Below are 22,036 nucleotides of genomic sequence, written 5' to 3' on the forward strand. Positions count from 1 at the left end.
CTTCTAGGCCTTTCCATGGGGTCTGTCTGACTGCCAGTGTGGCGAGGAGGGAAATGAACGTGGGTTTACATGCTGAGCCCACCCGGGGCTTTAATTAAAAGGAAATAAGCAGAATGAGCTTTGGCCACAAGCGGTCACATCATCCTAGTCCTCAGAAGCAAATGAGGTCCACCTTCTGTAGCAAATTAGTTTTCTATTTCATTTTATGGGTTGAAACAATGCATGCATGCCCAAGTTATAATGATCTAATCAATACTAAACTAGCAAACAATCACATATAGATATGATTACATTTACTCTTACTCTCTCATTCTTGGTGACACGTCATCCATCCTCACTGTGCCATTCCCACAGTCATTACAAACCTCATAACCAACCAATTATATCCTCCACGTTCACATAAACCCTCAGTGGAAAATCACTCTCTTTATTCCTTGCTGACATGGATGTAATAAGTTTTGATTGACTGTGAGGGAGCAAAATGGGGAGCTACTTCCCACGCAGGGAAATGCAAGCTGGTCTTGATTAGAGTTCCTGGCACTGGGGGTGGGAAACCCCTCCAGTTTGAGTAGGGCCACAACCCTGCACTTGAAGAGTAAGAGCTGCTTTCAGTAGATGAGAAAGAACCCCTACATTTTCAATGCATAAAAATCAAATATCACATTGCATCTGTATACAGATCTTCTTCATTAGGCTACGTGACTGTGTCTGTGTTTGTGTGCAGAGGCAGGTATGACGCACAGTGAGGAGCAGATGCTCCCATTAATTAGATGCAATGATCACACAAGTAATAACTAAGAGGGTTGACTGAGGGAAGAGTTGATTTATCTATGAGTGATGACTAATTAATGCAACAGGCTACATGGTATGAAGCCAAGCCTGTGAATCTATCAATGAGTCCCCGTGTCTGTTAATTGATGCAGGACACATTGATCTGTATCTGTGGAGAACTCAGGAAGTCTCTTCACTCTCACTTCATGACTTCCTGCTCACTGACCTCACTGCTCATCACAAACACTTCAATCTATTGCAAGAACTTCGAAAAACAACCTGCACAGTCCTCAGCTGCTGCGTGTGAAAAAAAATAAATGGATAAAATAAAATGGGCGACCAGAGCACTAGAGACTTACCTTCTGTTTCCGCCTCTCCTTCCTCTTGTCCTCTGTGTCCTGCAGCATCTTTTCCCTCCACAGGTCAAAAAAGTAGGATGGATTGGTATAAAACTTCAGGCAGTCCTTCCCATCGTCCCTACAGATAAAAAAAAACATAAAATTACATCTTAGTTCAATGTATTGATTAGTGAAATGGTAAAAAGCTTAAATAACTTTTAAAGAAATCACAACATACATCATCAGTTGCATTATCTTTTTATTTGGAGATCACTTTCCTTGATTGATTATTTAGTCTTTCAAGCAATGTCATGTCTAAATGTTTTCCTTTCCCTTATAAATGCTTTAAAATCGAACACATGACAACGCTATATGACCAGGGATGAACGGGCCATCGGGCATCCCGGACATTTTTTCCAGTGGGCCGATGTGTTTTTGGTCCGACACAGTTTATGTGATAGTCTAAATGGTCCATTAAACTCAGTAATTCAGCAGTCCGGCTAACACTAAACCAGCCCACTCAACTTTTTAAGCACCACCTCTTTTCCCTGTGGTCCCTGTTCCTGAGCAATTCACTCATCCAAATGTTCAACACAGAATTTTCTTTCCTGACCACTGGCCCATGAAACATTTTGATCTGCAGCCCATTGGTTATTTTCTTAACTGACACCAGGCTGAAGCAATCAGATGCTTTATTCCCCTTCTGGTTCTGTGCCAGTGGATGCAGCTACCTGTCAGAGCTGAGAGGAAACGGAGAGGAGGCTGTGGTAATGTGCACTACCTTCACATCACTAAGGTTCTGTTCTGAGTAAAGCCCATTAAACCCAGTAAGTCTGATCCTTATGAGCCAGGTGGCGGCAAACATGCTAACAATTAGCAGTAAACATGCGAACTGTTTACAAAGTTATGATGAAGTGATGAAAACACGTCAGTAAAACAGCTATTTTATTACCACCTTGGTTTGTCTCCTTACATCCATGACATTAGGTGATGTCATTGATTCTAGCAGGAGAACAGCAGGTTAACTGGTTGTTTTCACTGGTTACAACAGCAGATCTTAAAATTAGTTATTTTATGTCTTCCTAAATTAAATCATCAATGAAAGTGAGAACACAATTTTAAAACCATCATTCGGTGAGTAAGAAGAATCTTTACTTTCTTTATCGGCCTGTCTGTTATTGGTTGTGGTCTGATTAAGAAATCACACTTTTGGTGCATGGGTTTAGGGGGTTTAGGAAGTTGCACGTTGATATCCATTTTAAGGGAGTGCAAAGATTTGTAGTATGCATGATTATATATGGGCAGGTCTGGGCTAAAATGCAAGGTTTTTTTTTACCCAGAGAAATGTAGAATAAAGGATGGAAGAGGAACATAGTATTTTCTAAGTCATTCCTTAGCCCTTTTTTGTCTGCAATCCCTGAACAAATCATCCTAGTTTACTATTCATAACGAATGGCAGCTAAAGCATTATCTTCCATTCCCACTCAACCTTCTTTCTTTCTTTTTTTATTCCTCGTTGACATTACAGACGCCTCTGTGGTTCCTGGTCACTGTGATGAAAGGCAGGGAAACAAGAAGAGACTTCATAAAGATGACGGTCCCTCTTGACAAGAAAATTATCATACACAAGTGCCTTAGTGTGCTGCTTGGAAATGTCATTTCAAATCAGTATTGCATAGTTTGCTTAAAAATAAATAAATAATAAACATAGATCAAGAAAGGTATATACATGTAGACATCAAAGGATATCAAGAACTCCCACAAAAATCTGACATGCAGTCCTATAGGTGAACTGAAGATGGCGATTATAGGAGTTTTCTGGAAACAACTGCACTGATTAAATATCCTCTTATGTGTTTTGTACAAACTAGCATTAATTTAAGTGTGTGAAGCAAATAATCTCCCTCACTCACATTTTAGGCCGTCTTTGACGTATAGAAAGAATACAAGCAAACTTAATGTAGCCCAACCATTCGTGGCTTCTCACTATAATATGTGTGTAGCTGCCTTCATTGAGTGTTGGCCATGTCTTGGGAGGCAATTATTTGGCCGCGACACCAATAAGTACAAGCACATAGAAGATGAAAAGGCACAGCTTCAAAAGGCAAAAGTAGAAAGTTTAATAATATTCAACACAACAAAGAAAACAGACTTTAACAATGGAATGAAGCAAGAGTAGGGAGACTGCTACTGAAGTGTGTATGTGTGTGTGTACTACAGGTAGAGTTTAAGTTTGTGTAAATCATTATTTCTTGGTATTTTTTTTACATATTCCAGGTGTGTTTGTGCACTTGTGCATGAGAAAAAGAACCAGAAAAAGAAAGAAAGAGCATAGAAGCTGCTCTCTGCATGCTTCTGAAAAATAACAGCCTGGGGAGGCAAGTCAGGGAGCCTCTTAGTCTGATGTGCTGACAGGAGAGGGAAGAAAATATAAAGAAGAAGAAAGGAGATGAGGAGAAGTGAACAGAGAATGAATGGAAAAGTAACTTGAAAAGATAAAAATACAGGCTTTATTTTAAATTGTTAATCAAAAGAATGAAATCATTACCCATAATAAATTTAGTCATTTATTCAGCGCTGAATAAGAACTGAAGAGGGTGGAAATCTACAAAAATGAAGCTCCAAAAAAAGCAAAAATGTGTCACATTTTAATCTTTAAAAAAAAAAAAAAGTTATCCTGTGATTGTTGTCTTTTCCCAGTTGCATTTCTCTCCATATTAAGTTGATCCCAGTCAACAAGATTTCAACCTTTAGTGCTAAATGAGTGAAATTCAGAATGTCCATCTTGGAAATAACCAGTTTCTCCAGAGGGAAAAGTGGCTATCAGTAACAAATTCAAGTTGTTCAGACCTGTAAGGTGTGAGTATGTTGAGGGGTGGTGGCTGCTCGCAAGTGTGGAAGGTCTCATGCAGTGGAACCGGCAGAGATTTGCGATCAAACAGCTGCTGGTCCTGAATAGTAGAACTCCTGAAGGCCTTCCTCATGGTAATGTCCTGAAGCGACACTGTGGAGGTGGACAGAAAGACGAAAAATGATTGGAGGAAATGAGGATTTGCAGTTATTAAATAAGGTTCTGTGTTAAGCATCTCATGCATGTATGTTTATTGGCTGTGTAGTTGGCAGAAACCTCACTGATGAACCCAGTAATTGCAGTCTTATCATCATCATCAAAATTGACTTTGACTCATCACTCAAAGAGTAACAATCAACATTACAGAGTAGTAAGCCTGTTAAAATCCACTAGTGTTCCATGGGCTAATGATACATTCTTGTCTTCACTGGTTCATTTCAATTTCCCTAAAGGACAGCCACATATGATGAGTGAGATAAGTTGTGTTGGGAGAAGCGCTGGAAATGGTGATGACCACCCGCCTCTCACACACACACACACAATCTATGAATTTATTATATTTAAAGCAGAATAACTGAACAAAGTCAGTGCTGCACTGCTGAAGCCATCACAATAGCAAGCATCTAATAAGGGGAGGAGGAAAAAAACAATGGGACCAATGGCAACCCTCAATCTGGCAAGCAAAAAACTCTTGGAAAGAAAATCTAGAACGTTGCAAGCAGATGTGAATTATACATAAGGAAGTGACAAATGGGTGCATTTTACTGCAGCCACAGGGAAATCTTAAGTAGTAGCAGCCTAAGTATCATTCTGTTATTCATAGCCTTTCTATCACACACACATGCACACAATGTCGCCATAGACACAAATACTAAATGTGCATGAAACTTATAACAAAAACAAACCAAAGCCATCATTTTACCATGACCTCAATAAATTGATACAAACAACTCCACTTTAATGTACAAGCTAGCCCATTTCGATGATCCACAATGCAGCAATATAGCTGGATAATGACTTCCACAGACTGTGAAGGAACAGCCACCTGAGGCATTGAAGGATCTTCAGTAACACCCTCAGGAACCCATGTTGTGATGAGCAACAGGAGAAAGTAAAGAGGTTGGAAAAAGCAACAGAGATACAATAAACAGGGACAGGATCGTGGAGACAGGGGGACAAATAAAATGAGAAAATGTGTACTAAATGTAAAATAAAGCTGACAAAAAGAAATGAATCATGGGAATGTACAAATAAACACAAAGAAGCAGCACAGAAAAGATGCATAAAAGGTATGTCGTGATTTCAAGGAGAGAGAGAAGAAAAAAAAAAAGAAACAGAAAGGCATCAGGATCCCAGGAGAGAAGTGCAGTAACCTGAGCATAGCCAGAGGCTGGATTAAGCTTCAAAGACAGCATGAGAGAGGAACTACAGCAGCCATTTAGACAGGAAACACACACACACACACACAACAGACACAAAAAAATATATTGTGTACAAAAACTGTTCTTTGTTAAACAAAAACACCCACAAGAAGAAACTGATATTTGTTGCTGCTTCTTCTGGCCTCAATATTAACTAGAAGATATTTAAAACGTCTGAGCACTTGGTAGTGTCTGTAAATGACTATGCACATGATCAAAATAACTAGTAGCTTTATCCAACCCACGTCAGTCATTATTTTGTTTTTGCAACTTGTTTTTAGCAACTGAGCATTAACATTAAAGTGATGGATTGTATTTTGGCCTCAGCGCTGATCTTACTTCTTGCGTTCTTCTACAGGAGGGTCACAATGAAAGCAAGAAAAGCATAAAAAGAGTTGATAAAAATACTATGTTACTTACTGCTTAAAAATGTTCTGAAATACACCCTCAGGCAGGACTGCTATAGACACAGAAGACCCTGCCAGCGCCAGGAGCAACCAGTGGCCAACAAAGAATCGAAAGCACCGTGTGTTGCTGCCCAAACAGATTTAGGTACTTCATGAGGCTGTTAGGTGGTGTGACAAGTAGGTGCAAAGGTGACAAACAAGAGAGAGCCAGTGCAGAGGTCTGTGCCAGAATGCATTTGAGTGCAGAGTGAGGTAGCTACAAACCTGTGCTGAGCAACACTGAGCCCTGCACAAGGAGAAAAGCTGACAAGTGTGAGAGACAGTCGCACATGCAGATGGATATCTTAACACAATCTTTTACATCCTAATCATGAAATGTCATTTGACTTAACTTCCAGTTATGTTCATCTAGTGAAGAAATTAAGCTAATGAGGAAAAATGTGAACGTACATGTTGGGGTATGTGAGTGAGTGATGTGGCACAGTGTGTGTGGACAAATTTGTTCATCCGTCTTTGTGAGGACCAAATCTGAGATTCAAATAAAACACCTTCGACAGCTTGTTTGAATGTTAACACATGATGTCAGGTCTCGGGAAGGACCATTTATGTTGGGGTTAGTGGTAAGAAGGATTAGAGTAAACAGCAAGGAAATGTGTTACGTAAATCAACAAGAGTCCTCACAAAGAGTGGTAAAACCTGCTTAAGTGTGCGTGTCCGGGTCGGGCTGCAGCAGGTGTAGCAGCAGCCTCTGATCTTAGGGTGTGAAGCCTCTAATCAGTTAGCCAGTCCTGGATAGTTTATCTCTTTACTTTATATCTTTCACATAAGCAGATAACATCCGGCTAAAACACTCCATACACATACAGAGAGGTAGGGAAGTTCTTGTCACTCGAACACACCTTTAGCTTCCTTAAAGGTTTCAGGAAAATTATGCTATTTTTTCATTCCTCCCTCTTTTCATCCTGTATCTCACAGGGATGCAGCCCTAACACACACAGCAACAGCAGATAAGAAGTCACAGACCAAGCTGTCTTTTAGCATGCAGCTATGGCTCTCTCCTTTTACCTCAATGCAAATGCTGTCCTATAATTCTGGCTTCTGCACTCTTCCTCCAGCAGTCCTAAAAAAACCTCTTCGCTTCATCTTATTCAGCTCATGCTCCAGCTCTTCCTATCACTCCTTGCTTTTGCTGGTGAGACTATTTGGCTTCTTATATCCCATCATTTATTTAGCCACTTCTCAGTTCAAAATTTGTATACATGGTTTCACATTTTCTGGCTTGTCAAATCAAATAAAATGTGCAGCATGCAGCACAAATAAATAACCCGTGTAAGCCTTATACTTGCTGAAAGATAAACTGGTGCATACATAAGGTATGTCTACAATAGGAACTGGCACACTGTATGAGTGTTTGTAATAGAAGTGTTAATACTAGGGAGTATACACATAATGCTGTAGAATACAAGGGGCTGTAGTACTAATCTTCTCTTTTGGGATTGAATGCTGATTAGAAATACAAATGTTCATGAACATCAGAGTCTGTGTGACGTAAATTTAATGGCCAAAAGATCAGCTATCGAACAATGAGGCAGATCAGAGAGAACGTGTGATAGAAAAAAGCAAAATCCTACATGTTGTTTTACATCATAATGGTGATGGAAAACATAATAAAATCAATTGTCTATTATAGATCAACTGAGAAATAATACATGGAATAATAAATAGGGGAGAAATCAATTTGCCTAATCCAACAAATTAAGATGCGTCATGCTGTTGATACAAAGATAAAATGTATTATACTGTGAACATTTTAATGCATTTCTTACTGCCTATTGCTTGCATTTTGCTATTGTTCCCATCCTCTCCTTTTTCCAATGATAGTTATTCAAATTTTGTTGTCCTTTAAACTGAGTTTTAGACAGCGATGATAACAACGATCAAGCTTTTATTCAATTCCCCTTCCCTTCACCAAATGTAAATGAAGTATGTATATGTGAGAAAATGGAATCTGCTTCTGCTGAGAATCTCTGGGATGTGTACATCCTATATATGTAAACCAAATCATCAAACTAAATACCTTAAAAAAATGTGTCTTCCTGCAAAACCCAGTCTTTTTCAACCACAGATAAGAGTGAGATGATAAATAACAAATGTGATTTCCAGGGAAAAGAGGACACTTCAGTCTTTTATAACTCCATGATTAACCTTTATATACAATAATCACATGCTTTGCTTTCATTAGTTTTCTTAAAAGGCAAAGACTAAATACAAAGAGATGAAGGGAAGAACAAGGTAACTGATATGGCAGATGTTTAAAAAAAAGGAACAAAGAAGAGATTACCAGTAACTGAAGGCTAAATTCAACATAGAGAAAAGCAAATACTAAAAGATCAAAATGTCATGGGAGAGAATGTATAAGAATGTACAAGAATGAACATATAGGAAACAGAGGAAAAATAACAAGACAGTAGATAAAGAAACAGTTAGAGCCCAGAGGGACTTGGGGTGGCTTTGTGGCCTTCCATAATGGCCTGCAGCATGTGCAGTGATGTAATGGTGCCATTAAATAGGGGACACAGACTATGAGTTTGGCTGACTAGAGCGAATGGAGGAAGAGAGCTTGACAGCACTCAAACAGCCTCCATGCAGGATGAGGGGAAGATCAGAAATCAATCAAAAACATGAGGGAAGACTTAACAGTACAGAGGTGCAGGAGGAAGCTGGCGATCTGGACAGGAGAACATGGATGGGGCCTAAAGGGCAAAGTAATGGGAGACACCCTTTGAAGGGTCAGCTGGATATGGGCAAGGTATGTGTGCATGCTCTTCAGTTGTCAGACTGAACGTGTATAAATTCATATGATAGATAAAGCCCTTTTGACATCGACTACAGCACCACCAAAGACACTGCGTATATCATTCTACCACCCTCCCATCCCATGTCTCTTCCTGACCTTCAGCTAAACGTCTTTCATCTCTTCTGCCATCCTCCACCCTGTAACCTTATGCTTTAGGCTGATAAAACATAATTCACTTCAGTGTGTGTCCATATCATGTTTGATGACTTAAAGACTGCCTCTGTGGTGTGCCTGTGTTAGTGGCCAAACCAGGCAATGCTGCACAAGGACATTAGTATAGATGATCAGGATGTACATTATACATAGATCAAAAGACATAACTAAAGCAAAGTATACACAGACATTTATTTCTCAATAACACTTTTTTCCCTCCTCCATTCCTTCACTAACTTTTCCGACAGGGTTGGCAGGTGATCTTGTAACATTTTCTTGCCCTTTCAACTCATGCAACGAGGCTCTCTTGGATATAAGACAATTCTCACCATTCTCAAACAAAAAACACCCCATTCTCCAAGTTATCCCACCAACTGGAAATCAGAGCGGGTCTGGTCTAAAACCAGCGCAGGTGGCACTGAGTTCTGTGTCAGTGGAGTGTTTTTTTATGTTGTAGTGTACTCTGTAACCTGATGCTTCTACTCCACGTTAGCTTGTGACTATACATTCATGCACAGACATAAAAAATAGAACTGCCCTGAGGAGAGATGTGCACATGCTTGAGATGTTAAACCTGGGAAATGGCAGTGAACAGTCTGACATCGGAATGATAATTAAATATCTGCTTATATTCATTAGGTATAAAGTTGGAAATCTCTAGAATGGTATTTGTTTTACGTTGCTTCACACCTCAACATATAATTTTCCAGAGTTTGCTAAATATGATTCTGAAGGCAGGTTAAATATTTGATAAGACTTGTATGTTACAGTCACTTCCACTGTTTACATCAGGTTTGATGATCTTTGGTTATCACATTACAAGTGGAGAGCTGTGTGGGGAATTTCCATTTCTGGCATTAGAATAAATCTCAGTTTGAATCCCAAGTGACCAAATGTGATTAAATTGCACTTCCTCCCTTTACAAGTAAATAAACATATCAATTTAACATCATTTTGGTTTGCAAAGATGAAATGGGTTGTTGTTTTCAGTGAATGTACATTTTAAGCCTTGTCTACTGGAAATTAAAAGACAAAGAAAACAAACTTTGTACTTCCTTCTGTGCAGAGGATGTTAGTTGATTAGGTGGTCCTTCAGTGGCCTAGAACACATTAATGCTCACTTTATTTTCATGAATGTAGATAGAAAATACAGTGTCTTCAAATTTTAGTCTTGTAAATGTGCCCCTTGTGCATTCATACCTGTACTTGTGATTAGATCATCCAATGAGGATAATAGCGTCTAGAATGAACAGAGCCAAAAGGTCTTAAAAGATCACAATGAATACCGAAAAAATGCATTGACAAAGAGGAATTGCAGTCATGGTATCAACTCAAAACTCACTGACAGTACCTACAGGTAAAAGACACCGAGATGGATGTCACAGCCAAGCTGACAGTTTTATCTAAGTTGTTTATACCTCAGGATTTTTTTTTCCTGGAATAAGGCATCTCTATGTTCAGATTTGCCCTACAGCACCACCCTGTTCCACTGTCATCCTTACCATTGTGTAAATGAAATCAAGACACCGGGGCTCTGGCTTTTCACCAGTGTTTGCTTTCACTGTAAGTAATTTTTCTCCTAGTGATCCAATTTCAGTTTGCTTGACCACACCAGAATACACAGGGATAATACAATTATATCCAGTTTCTTCATATTACAACAGGATGAATGGGTTCTTTTTTCTCTAATCCCACTGAAAATTTCCAGTGTACAAAGTTTTCTGTGTTCATTTTGTCATTAATGTCAACAGCTTTTCTGTTTCTATTAAAACACAAATAAATATTGTGTAGTATTTCCTCCTCAATTAGGTCACCATATTCCCTAAATTTTATAAAAAAAAACATTAAAGTAATGACTATGAATTCAAGCTTTGAACATGCCCAAATTATTCTTAGGTAAATATCAACTGCTTCAATTATTTTGAATAACAATCACCTAAAACTGCTTAGAAATACTATAAAATGTTTATATAGTTTAAATGTTTATAATGAATATTAACACACATTTGCCCAACATGTTGGCATAAAAACATGAGAAATAAAAACTAATTATTAGAAAAAAAAAAGACTTTTAAAATTAAATTAAAACCAAACAAGAATCAGTTCAAATTGTTGTCACACATACACAGAAAGTGGACTTTCACAAAGGCAGAAAGCAGAGAAAGAAACTTCATAAGGTTTTGTGCAAAAGTGTGAATTTGTTTAAATTTTAAATGTAACCACTGGAGGGGAGAAATCTATAAACTGCACTTATTTCTTTGATTTACTGGTTGGGTCTATAACTGTGTCTCACTTCCTCACTTATGCTGCATTAAATGTCAGCTGGGAACCTGAAGTTTTCAATCTGGCTAAGAAAACACAAATGTCAGGACAATTTTTCCTGCCTCTAACTTGGATAAGGTTTCCCTAAAACTTACAATGTAAACAAAATCAAAATGATGCAGGTCTGAGTTCCTAAATCTTTTAAAGAACTTAGAAAACAGCAGAAGTGAAGAAGCAGAAAGGCCAAGTCTGAACAATTCATCATTTAAAGTGAATTTGTATCAATGGCTGTAGTAATATGCTACAGTTTTTGCCACCTTTTCCAACTAGTTTTCAAACTATCAGCTGGTCACCAAATTTTAATTGGGTGATTTAATGTTTTATAGCTTCAAAGAGTCGAGAAATTGGTTTGCAGCTGGTATCAGTAAAAACACTTATTGTGTGCTCTATTCTTCTCCATCCTCCCTGACCCACATCCTCCTATCTTCATCCCTCCACAGTCTTGATTTATGGTCCCATCCCTGCTTGCACTCATTTCTCTCTCCTTCAAGCCTCCTCTCACAGCAACCACAAACCCACACACACAATTACAAGACAAGTCATCTGCTTACATGAAGAGCATCTTCTTGCACAGGGGTGTGTGTTTGGCCATATGAGGCTAAAGAAAGGGTTGGGATGGGAGATACGGGGTGGCATTTACAGGAAAACAAACTCTTTGCTGAACCCTCCCATAGCTGTCCATCTTCATGTCACATTCAACCCTCTTTGGCAGCCAGAACACACCAGGCTACTTTCCTGTTTTATCTCTTGATTTCACAAATCACAATGAGTCATAGGACAAAGAGGAAGTGTGGATTTCTTTTACATTTTCAAGACAAATTCATTTAGTCATAAATTAATGTGGAGGAGTTGAAGTGAGTGGGAAATGTCTGTTACCTGCAGAGGAGGCCCAGAAAAATTCTGCACTACAATCCTTTTTACACTCCAGTGCTTTTGCTGCAGTGCCCTGTATTATCCACCCTTCCCTCAATCCTTCTATCTTTCTCTCCTCCCCCCAACTCTTCCCACCACGACTCACTTAAACTGCAACTGAGCTGATTCTTATCCACAGTCTCTCAAGCAAACACTTAAGGCTATAAGGGGATCGTCAAGATTATTTATTAAGTGAGATAAACCCATGGACCACATGCTCAAATGAAGACACACACAAATCCTTAGATACAGATTCACAATCTGGGTCCAAATACAGTCCAACACTGTGTATTTCAATAAGTAAGTCAATATATGTATATCTAAATGTATGAACATTATGACAATCTGATGGACCAATCAAAAGATGCACTGGTTTGCGTGCTCACCCCAAACCTCTGCAGGACTCAATTACCAAATGAGACCTGCACAGCAGACCTCTACAATTAGATCACTCTCAATTATACAACTAGCACAGCTACCGTATTTGGAAAGGGTCAGGGTGAGGGGAAAGGAGAGCATGGGAAAGTGGTAGACAGCAGGGAAAGAGGAAGATACAGACAGAAGCCAAATGAAGATGCACAGGAAGCCTTTAAAACTAAAGGTTTATTTTATAGTGAAAAGAGCGCAGACCAAAATTGTTTAAATAGTCTTAACCCACTCATGTTTGTTCCTCAACAATGTTTAATGTATAAACCCATGATTCTGCAAAAACTAAAACAATTTACTGGCTTGTAAAAGGTACCAAAGCCCCGTCTTGCATTCTCAAAAGAGGCCATAACCAGCGGGTACAACAGAGTGAGCATTTTACTGTCTCTGTCCGTGACAAGGAAGCAGTTAGAGTAGCATTGTGCAAAGCCGTAAACACACTGCTGGCCAATGGGAAATCGATACGGTGCCTCAGAGCGTGGCATTATACTGCTGTGATTCTCTCTTTTTACTGTGCGCCCACTGCAAACTCCACACTACATACACTATCCTGTCACCCTGCCTCTCTCCTTTCAGGGTAACCTGGATTACCCAACCGTCCACACTGAGTATAGCAATTTTTTATTTTTACTGCACACAACAGTTTCTTATGGCCCTTTCCTCACAAAGAAAACACTTTTATTGAGTAAATGAACATCCAGCTAAAATTAATCTCTGGCACGATATTTCTAATAGAGGCAAAAGTTGTACTCTGTGTATTGTACATGAAAAATGACATGATCTCAAAACTCCTCTTATAAGAGTCATTAAGACTGGTGTCAAAGAGGCATGTTCTATGTCCCACTGAAAGACCTCTGCAATCGATTGGGCCCAGATTAAGAAAAAAAAAAATGACAGGAGGAAGATTTTCCAAAAGTTGTTTTGCTTTGATGATAAAATCTGGTCAACATGCATGATAAATATGAAACAGCCTTGAAGTGCAATCATAATTATCAGGACTTTGTGTCTAATCAGGATTTTTACTTTATCTTTCAAATGCAAATCACATGAAAGAACTTTCCTCCTCTCATTTTCCCCCCTCAGTATTGGCCCCAATAATCCCATATAGGTATCAATGGAACTGAGTTAAAATTTCAAATTAGATTAAAAAGGGGGAAGAGAAGATTAAAATGGATGTGTGCCTGTGAGGCAACAACACTCACATTCCTCTTCTTTGGGGTCCAGCTGTGTGACACTGATGGAGAGGCGGTCCACTCGCTCCTGCAGTGAGTTGACCCGGAAAGAGAAGGAATGGGCTTCATTGAAAAGCTCTCCAAACAGGTCCTCTGCATATTTACCTGCAAACACACACAATTTAAGAATTTATTTTGTGATTATCCTGTTTTCAAACCACTTGTTTTGAATAAAATCTATTTATTTTAAATATATGAACCCCTACAATGAAGCAAATTGCTAGCTCTCAAGTGTTCAATTAATTGTTCAAAGCATTTTTAAATTTAATGTAGCTGTCGGTTATGGTTCACATCAACTGACTCTGGAAACTTTAATATGTAACACTTACTGTGGGTTCCTGCTTTGTTGTAAACTCAAATTCTTTGTCAAACACAATCACAGCTAACTGTGTTGTTCTTCTGTCTCAGCATTCCAGTTGCTGATGTTCAGCTCACTGTTATTGAGAGTTAGAGAAACCTTAGTGGGAACTTGACTTCTCTGGAGAACACAGTGATCCCAGCTGACTGCTCTAATAGAGATTTCATGGCTGAAGATGTTTTACCAAAGACAGTTGTATGATACACTTTGCCATGCATACTTTGCATGCATCTGAGCTTCTGTTCTGACCTTCATGTATTGACAAAGACTATTTTAGTCTCTGTAGCTTAAGGTGGTTCTGTGTGATAGTCCAAATTTTCTGACCATCTGTAGCAGTAAGTACAATGATTTCTTACTGGTCCAGCACAAAATTTTACTAAAAAAAAAAAAAAAAAAAAAAATTGGATTAGTAGAGGACATAATGACTTGTTCAGCTTACCATGTTGTGTTTGTATGCATGGTAGTTTACATTTAATAGTTTTTTTTAATTAATCCCAAAAGTAATTTACAAAAGGTTTACAGAAGCCAGTGTAACCTGAGAGAACCATTTTTTACCACTCAAAATGACTATCTTTGATTTTGCACTTGACTGGGATGGTTGTTTTGTGGAGGAGAAGTTGCAGGGGAAGGCTTTTATTTAGAAACCTTCATTTTCCAGAATAGCATCCTTTAACAAGAGCAGTCCACAAGGTCAGCTGACTGTTGAGTACAGTAAGTTTTAACTGTTTTCCATAATTCTTGTTATTTCACCTAATTAGGCTCTAATGACTTAATAATCTCCTTACAGTTTTTTGCTGTCCATGGTCCTGAACTATGAAAACTATTAAAAAAGTAGTTAAACTAAAAATTAGAGCCTTATAATACCTGTGTGAGAGCAGTTTTTTAATAAAGAAAGCAAATGTGTAGACCAGGAATCCTCAATGCAGGTCCTCAAGGACGGGGTGATATGCAGAGTTTAGAAGTGCAACACACTTGATTCAGACTTGTTCAGAGCTTGACTTGAGTCAGGTGAGTTGCAGCAGGGAAACTTCTAAAACCAGCAGCCTTCAAGGATCAGGATTCAGGATCCCTGGTATAGACTTTCTGATCAAAAGGCATAGTGATAAGTAGGATAAGTGTCATGTTTTTACAAGAAACAAGCTGCACCTGCACTGTTGATAAATGACCCACAGTTGACTGTTAACAAGTCAAACTTACTCCAACTTGTAATGATCTTCGTTAATGGCTTTAGCCATTACCGAAATGAACTGGCTGTGTCTGAGTTCATTGGGCAATTTTGCACATCACCAGCAGAACTGGCCACTTGCTTGACAGCTTTTTGCCAATTTGCTTGGCCCTAAATCATGAGAATAATTGAACGCTGTAATATTTAAGTTTTTTTTTTTCTTAAAGGATTTTAGTTGTAACTGAAATTCTTTCATTTTTCAATAGTGGACAATAAAATCTCTATCCAGACAATATAAGAAAATTAAACAACTTTCATTTTTGCTCTGCACTGACTTACAAAAAATATTAAAAGAATTCCTAATAATATCACTGTTGATGTGACAGAAATGGCAGCACTGGCAGATTTGTAGTGTCTTGTATTGGTATATGAGTCATTGTATTACTGACTGAGGCTGCTGAGCTGGCGGATGACGCTGGCCAAAGAGATGTTAGTCACACACTCCAGCTCGTTCTTGATGTTCCTTGGCAGCACTGTGTGGCACAGGTGCCTGGGCTCGATGGTACGCTTCACCAGTGGCATCCTTATGCTGCAACACTGCTACCTGCAGGAGTAAGATAGAGCAGGAAGATGGGATGGAGAGAGCAAGGAGATGGGAGGTAGGAAAAAGTCATTAGTGAGCCGATACTTAAAAATCTTTTGATATTTTAGAAAATTCTAGTTTCACACACGCACACACGCACACATTCAGCAAATTATATTCATTATGCACTAAAGTAATAACAATAACACAAGCACAAAACAACAGAGCAGACTACAATAACTTTAGGTTTTTTACATAACCCCGGTTCTCTGAGTAATATGAGCGAGGTGTCTCACTATGGGATGCAAGCCTCTCTGCAGCCCTCAGAAGCATTAATCTCATTAACGTGTGAACGTATCCGTCCGCATCACATAGTGTCATCTGCCTTAAATAGCTCATGCGGACGGACCAACTCATTCAAGATAAGCACCTCTTCTCACTCGCACCAGCAAGAAGGGTTGTCTGGTGAGACATCTTGCTCATATTACTCAGAGAACCGGGGTTATGTAAATAACCTAAAGTTCTCTTTCATAATATTCCGCTCAATGTCTCACTATGGGATGTGGTAGCTCCCGTATTGCCAGACAATCTTATCTAGCGTCCACCAACCCACCGGGAAAAGAACTCCGATCCGGTCATGACAGCAAAACTGCGTGTGCCACGCATGGAGCGGACATGTCCAGCATATAGAAACGGACAAAGGTGAGAGGCGAGGACCAGCTGGCCGCCGCACAGATGTCCTGTACAGAGACCCCTCTGAATAGGGCCCAGGAAGCGGCTATGCCCCGAGTCGAATGTGCCCGCAAGCCCCCAGGAGGCTGCAAACCCTGACTCGTATAGGCCAAAGCAATCGTCTCCACCACCCAGTGTGACAGGCTCTGCTTTGTAACAGGTTTTCCCTTATGAGGACCAGACCAGGAGACAAACAACTGATTGCGCCGCCTGAGACCCCCAGTCCTTTCCATGTAAGCATGCACAGCGCACACTGGACACAAGGCATGTGACTGTGATTCCCCTGACGAGGCAGGGAAAGCCACAAGATCAATAGGAGAACATGAGCCCACCACCTTAGGCACAAAAAATGGGTTGGGTCTCAAAATCATTTTCACACTGCCAGGGAAAAACTGGGCGCATGTCGGGTGCACCGAAAGCGCATGGATGTCGCTGACCCGCTTAGCTAATGTCAGAGCTAGCAACAACACCGTCTTGAGGGAAACGTGTTATAAACCTGCCCCCTCCAGTGGGTTAAAGGGAGGGCCCTTAAGCCCCTCCAGAACCACAGCCAGATCCCACGGTGGTACCAGCGGTCTGGACACAGGAAGAAGCATGCGTGCGCCCTTCATAAAGCGGCAGACCAACGGGTGCTGACTCGCTGTTTGCTTTCCAAACCCCACGTGACAGGCAGCAATAACTGCCAAGTACACTTTTATCATGGAGAAGGCTTTCTTCCTGTCAATCAGGTCCTGCAAGAATGACAAATCCCCCCCACCGGACACTGAGAGGAACGTGGCCGTGTCTATTGCACCACTCCACGAAGACCCCCCACTTAGAACCATACAGAGATCTAGTGGAGGGGGCTCGAGCACTCTGTATCTGGAAATCACCTGCTGTGGGAGTCCCACAGCTGACAGTCTGAGCCACTGAGGGGCCAAGCCCACAGTGCCAGGCATTCTGGGTGTGGGTGGAAGACAGTCCCACTCCCCTGAAGTAACAGGTCCCTGCGCAGCGGGAGCTGCCAAGGCTGAGAGTGCAGGCCAAAGCGGAGCTATCAGTATCAGTGTGTGGCCGTGCTCCCTCGCTCTGGCCAGAGTAGGGGGTATTATCGCCAGGGGGGGGAACGCGTAAAGAAGCCCTGGACTGGATGCGTCTACGCCCAGGGAAGCATCCATGCTGCGCGGACAATAAAACAGAGTGCGCATTTTCTCTTGATGCGAACAGATACACTGTGGCCCGACCGTAACGGGTCCAAATCTGTCCCACAACCTCTGGATGCAGAGTCCATTCCCCGTATACAGGCGCGCCTCTGGACAATAGGTCCGCGCCCGTATTCAGGACTCCCGGAACGTGCGTCGCTCTCAGAGAGAGGAGGCAATCGCTGCTCCAGAGGATCAGTCTGCGTGCCAGCATGTGTAACTGGCGGGAGCCCAACCCCCCTTGACGGTTGATGTACGCCACCGTCGTTGTATTGTCCGTCCTTACCAGGACATGATGGCCCATGAGAGAAGGGAGGGAATGCTTCAGGGAGAGGAATACCGCCGAAAGCTCCAGAAAGTTTACGTGGGACCGCTGGAGACCGACGCTCCATCGGCCCCTTGTGGATCCCATCCCAGCCCGTCAGGCTTGCATCCGTAGTGAACACCTTTCGGACAGGATGGGGCCCATAGGGACTCCCTGCATCAGAAAGGCCGGGATCCGCCAGTGACGCAGTGTCTTGGCACACGCAGCAGTGATCCACACCCTGCATGCGCCATGATGCACGGGGTCCAGTCCGCATGAGGCCACCCAAAGCTGAAAATCCCTCACGTGGAGGCGACTGAGCCGGACGAGAATGGCGGACGCCATCAGTCTGAGCAATCGAAGACACAGCCTGAATTGGACCGATTTCCCTGGACGAAAAAGCCAGAGACACGTCCTGAAAACCTTCACATGTTCCGCCGAGAGGCGCGCTGTGAAATACCGCGAGTCCAGAGACAGGCCCAGAAAAATTATGCTCTGCGCTGGGGACAGCACGCTCTTTTCCGTGTTTATCACAAAACCCAGGTCGGACAGGTGCCCCACAAGAACACGCGTGTGCGCCCTAGCCTCCTGCTCCAACTGTGCCAGCAGCAACCAGTCATCCAGGTATGTGACCAGGCAGATGCCCTGGTGCCTCAGCAGAGCTATTGCCGCTTCCGTGCACCGCACGAACACCCACGGACTCGAGAGAGACCGAAAGGAAGCACTCGGTACTCGTAGCAAATCCCCTGGAAAGTGAATCTCTTCAGGTCGACAGAAGTGAACCAATTGTTCTGTCGCACAAGACACAACAGGGATGCGTGTGTGAGCATCCTGAATTTATATTTCCGGAGATATCTGTTCAGAGCACGAAGATCCAGGACAGGGCGAATCCCGTTCACCGGGGAGCAGCAGGCGTCGCCACCGAGCTGTTCATGATTTTGGCTTTTTTTTTTTTTTTATTAGCTGCACCCTCTGCCTTTGACCTGGATGCTGCAGCGGAACACATTTTAATTCTTTCCAACATAATGTGTGTGTGCGTGCTTGTGGACGTTTGAGAGGGGCAACCGCCAAAACCTCTGCTGACAAATGTTCGTTCCTCTCCCCATGCTCTGGCACGGTCCGTGGCAGCTGGGAGACGGGGATGTGAGATATCCCCGGAAGCACGCTTGGAAGCCAAACAGGTGGAGCTAGAGAACGAGGAACATCTAGCTGCACTGTCAGGCCGCCCGTTTCTTCTTCCTGGCCTGGGAGGTAGCAGCTTGCGCGGGCGGAGCCAACGGGGCTGCAATAGGAGCTGAGGGCTTCTTGGACCAGCCGGCTCGACCGGGCAGAGGTGGTGGGGCGGGCTGGGGCCTTTGCTGTTTGGGTATCTTGAAATGCGAAACCTGAGAAACAGCTGGCGTGAAGGTTTTGTGCTGCACAGGCAGAGAGGGAGTAGGAGGTTTCCAAGGTAGGCAGAGCTGGAGAGCTTCATCCTCCTGCTTCGCTTCACAATGCCGTTGCATTGAGGCCAATGCAGAGCCAAAAATCCCCTCCGGGACAATGGGCATGTCCAGCATCTCATCCTTCTCCCTATCCCAGAGGGAAGGTTCAGCCACCGCGCCCATTCCTGCAGCACCATAGTTCCCAGTGCTCTGCCCCTGGCCTGAACCGCACAGCGTTGGACACGGAGAAATAGGTCGGTGATGACCGGAATCTCCTCCCACGTTGCTGGGTCCTGTGTTTGTCCAAAATCCTCACACAACTGGGCTTGGTAAGCAGTGAGCAGGGAGAGGACAGTAAGCGCCCGGGCCGAAAGCACCGCTGCCTTATAAGTCTTCTCGGTCAGGGCCGACTGAAAACGGTCAGACTTAGACGGCAGGCTGGGACTCCTGGAGGACACTGCTGACAGCCGGGGGTGGAGGTGGGTTGAAAACGAGTGGCTCCATCGGAGGCATGCGGAGCAGGCCCAGGCTCTCCATCGCCTCACAATCGAGGGACGAGGCACCGGGAATCGGGCTCCTACTGCTGTAAGGGCGGTCCTTCGATGAATGTGCCACCTCATCCAGCCGCTCTGGGAAGACGGGGAGAAGTTGCTTCGTTGCACTCTTGGCCAAGGGCAATCTCTTCCCTTCGTAGTGGGATCTGGTGGTCTCAGCTACAACCGCGGGCCAGGGGGGCCCCCTGTCGGGCGGCTGCGCATTTAAACACGTCGAGCATGTCCGAGCTGGGGAGGGGAGAAGCTGGTGTGCCACTCTCGTCTCCATCCCGAGAAGCAACGGAGGCCGCATGCTGAGCAGCATGGGTAGGAGTTATGAAGACCTCGTCCTTCTCTTCATCCTCTGAAATGAGGAGGCTTGAGGCGACATCTTCGTCTTCCCCGTAGTCCAAGTCCAGGACGTCTTCCTTCGGCAGGGGATCCGCGGCTATGTCGAGCTGGGAGCCCCAGCTGGCGCCAGCACTCCGGTACCACCACCGCAGCAGCTCCCTTCTCCTCCTCTTTGACCTCAGCACCAGCGGAGGGGAGATAGGGGTCCTGTCCAGACAGGCTTACCTGGCGGGCTAGCCGTCTGCGGAGACTCTTCATGGTGAACACCAAACAGTGTTGACACGAGCCAGGAACATTGATAGCCAGTCGGGCGTGTTCCAGCCCCAGGCAACTCGAGCAGACCTAGTGTGGGTCTCTGGTTGATATTTTGTTACCGCAGAGACAGGGACGAGCCCCAGAGTCTCCGAGCCCTCTGGTGTGAGGGGTTTTAGCCTCCATTCCTTGCGAGCTGGTGCGCAGGCAGGGAGTCGAGGCAGCTAGCTGGTGTGCTAACCGTGGGGAGGCTGAGAAATTAGCTGGTGTGCTAACACTTGGTGCTCAAAACGCCGTGGTGGGGCAACAAGGGTAGTGTGAACCGTGGAGGGGCAAGGAAGCACTATGGTCTGGTGTGACCAAAAGAGCCAAGAGTCCAAGCTAGGTAGCGCTCGGCGACCGAAGCCAAGGATCAGTCTGAACAGTTGAACTAGCTAGCCGTGGACGCGAGATATGCTCCGAGTGAGAAGAGGTTTTTAAATGAGTTGGTCCGTCCGCATTAGCAACTTAAGGCAGATGGCACTACGTGATGCGGACAAATGTGTTCACACGTTCATCAGCCAATCAGGGTTGGCATAATGAGATTAATGCTTCTGAGGGCTGCAGAGAGGCTTGCATCCCATAGTGAGACATCGAGCGGAATATTATGAAAGAGAACATGAGACCAAAACATATTTACAGATATCAAATCTGGGTCAATCCAGACCTCTGCTACTTTAACCAAGGAAAAACTTTTAAGCAGTCCACAACTGAACAGGTCTGCAATCGGCATGCCATTTACACCTGTTAATATGTATACCTACTCAATTTAGCATGTTAATTAGCCCACATTGATCATATATCTTTCGACAAATCAAAAAGTTGAATAAACATGATCACAGTGAAAAAAGTTGGGCCTGGGGTAGATAATCGTCTGTGTATGAAATTTGATGGCAATCTGTGCAATTCTGACTATAGGCGTAAGTGGTGTAAGTATGTGGTAGTCAAAACATGAAGAAAAAGTGAACGGACTGGACACAGGAACAGACAGAATGGTTAAAAGTGGGGGGAAAGAAAGGTGAGAATAGAGGGCTAAAGGTTTAGGAGAGATAGAGGACCTAACACCATCTAGTGCATGTCACAGTCTGTGACAGCACTAGTTAATCATGCTAACAACACCACCTCTCTGCCGTTAGTTTGTGTTTAATTATAGGAAGCATGTGCAGTGATGTGGAGATCAGGCGCTCTGGTGGACTGACTGGCTGCTTGGCCTCCGCTGCGATAATGTCTCGTTAAGGCATTGATTAAGTTTTAATTGATGTCTGGTGCTTTCAATATTCCTCTTTATTTTTAGCAGCATCTCATTGACTGAGGAATAAACATGATTATTGACTGTATTCATAAAAAATGTAGGGCAAGAAAGACTATTCTAGGAAGCTGCCCAGCTATAGGACGGTGAATGTGCTGAGGTGACTCATCTTGGA

At 42.9% G+C, this 22,036-nt stretch overlaps 1 protein-coding gene across 3 annotated transcripts in view; it reads right to left on the bottom strand.

The window, feature by feature from the left end:
- wasf1 (WASP family member 1) overlaps window positions 1-22,036 on the bottom strand; it is a 58,863-nt gene that overhangs the window by 14,146 nt on the left and 22,681 nt on the right. For all 3 annotated transcript variants that reach the window (XM_041976093.1, XM_041976094.1, XM_041976092.1), the window contains exons 2-5: window positions 15,663-15,817; window positions 13,661-13,795; window positions 3,960-4,113; window positions 1,131-1,248 (exon numbers count right to left, since the gene is read on the bottom strand). In XM_041976093.1, coding sequence (XP_041832027.1) covers window positions 1,131-1,248; window positions 3,960-4,113; window positions 13,661-13,795; window positions 15,663-15,795 — 540 coding nt within the window. In that variant the 5' untranslated portion in view covers window positions 15,796-15,817. The remainder of the gene's footprint in view (window positions 1-1,130; window positions 1,249-3,959; window positions 4,114-13,660; window positions 13,796-15,662; window positions 15,818-22,036) is intronic.

The sequence above is a fragment of the Melanotaenia boesemani genome, chromosome 22 (genome assembly GCF_017639745.1).
Source record: "Melanotaenia boesemani isolate fMelBoe1 chromosome 22, fMelBoe1.pri, whole genome shotgun sequence".
Lineage (NCBI taxonomy): Eukaryota > Metazoa > Chordata > Actinopteri > Atheriniformes > Melanotaeniidae > Melanotaenia > Melanotaenia boesemani.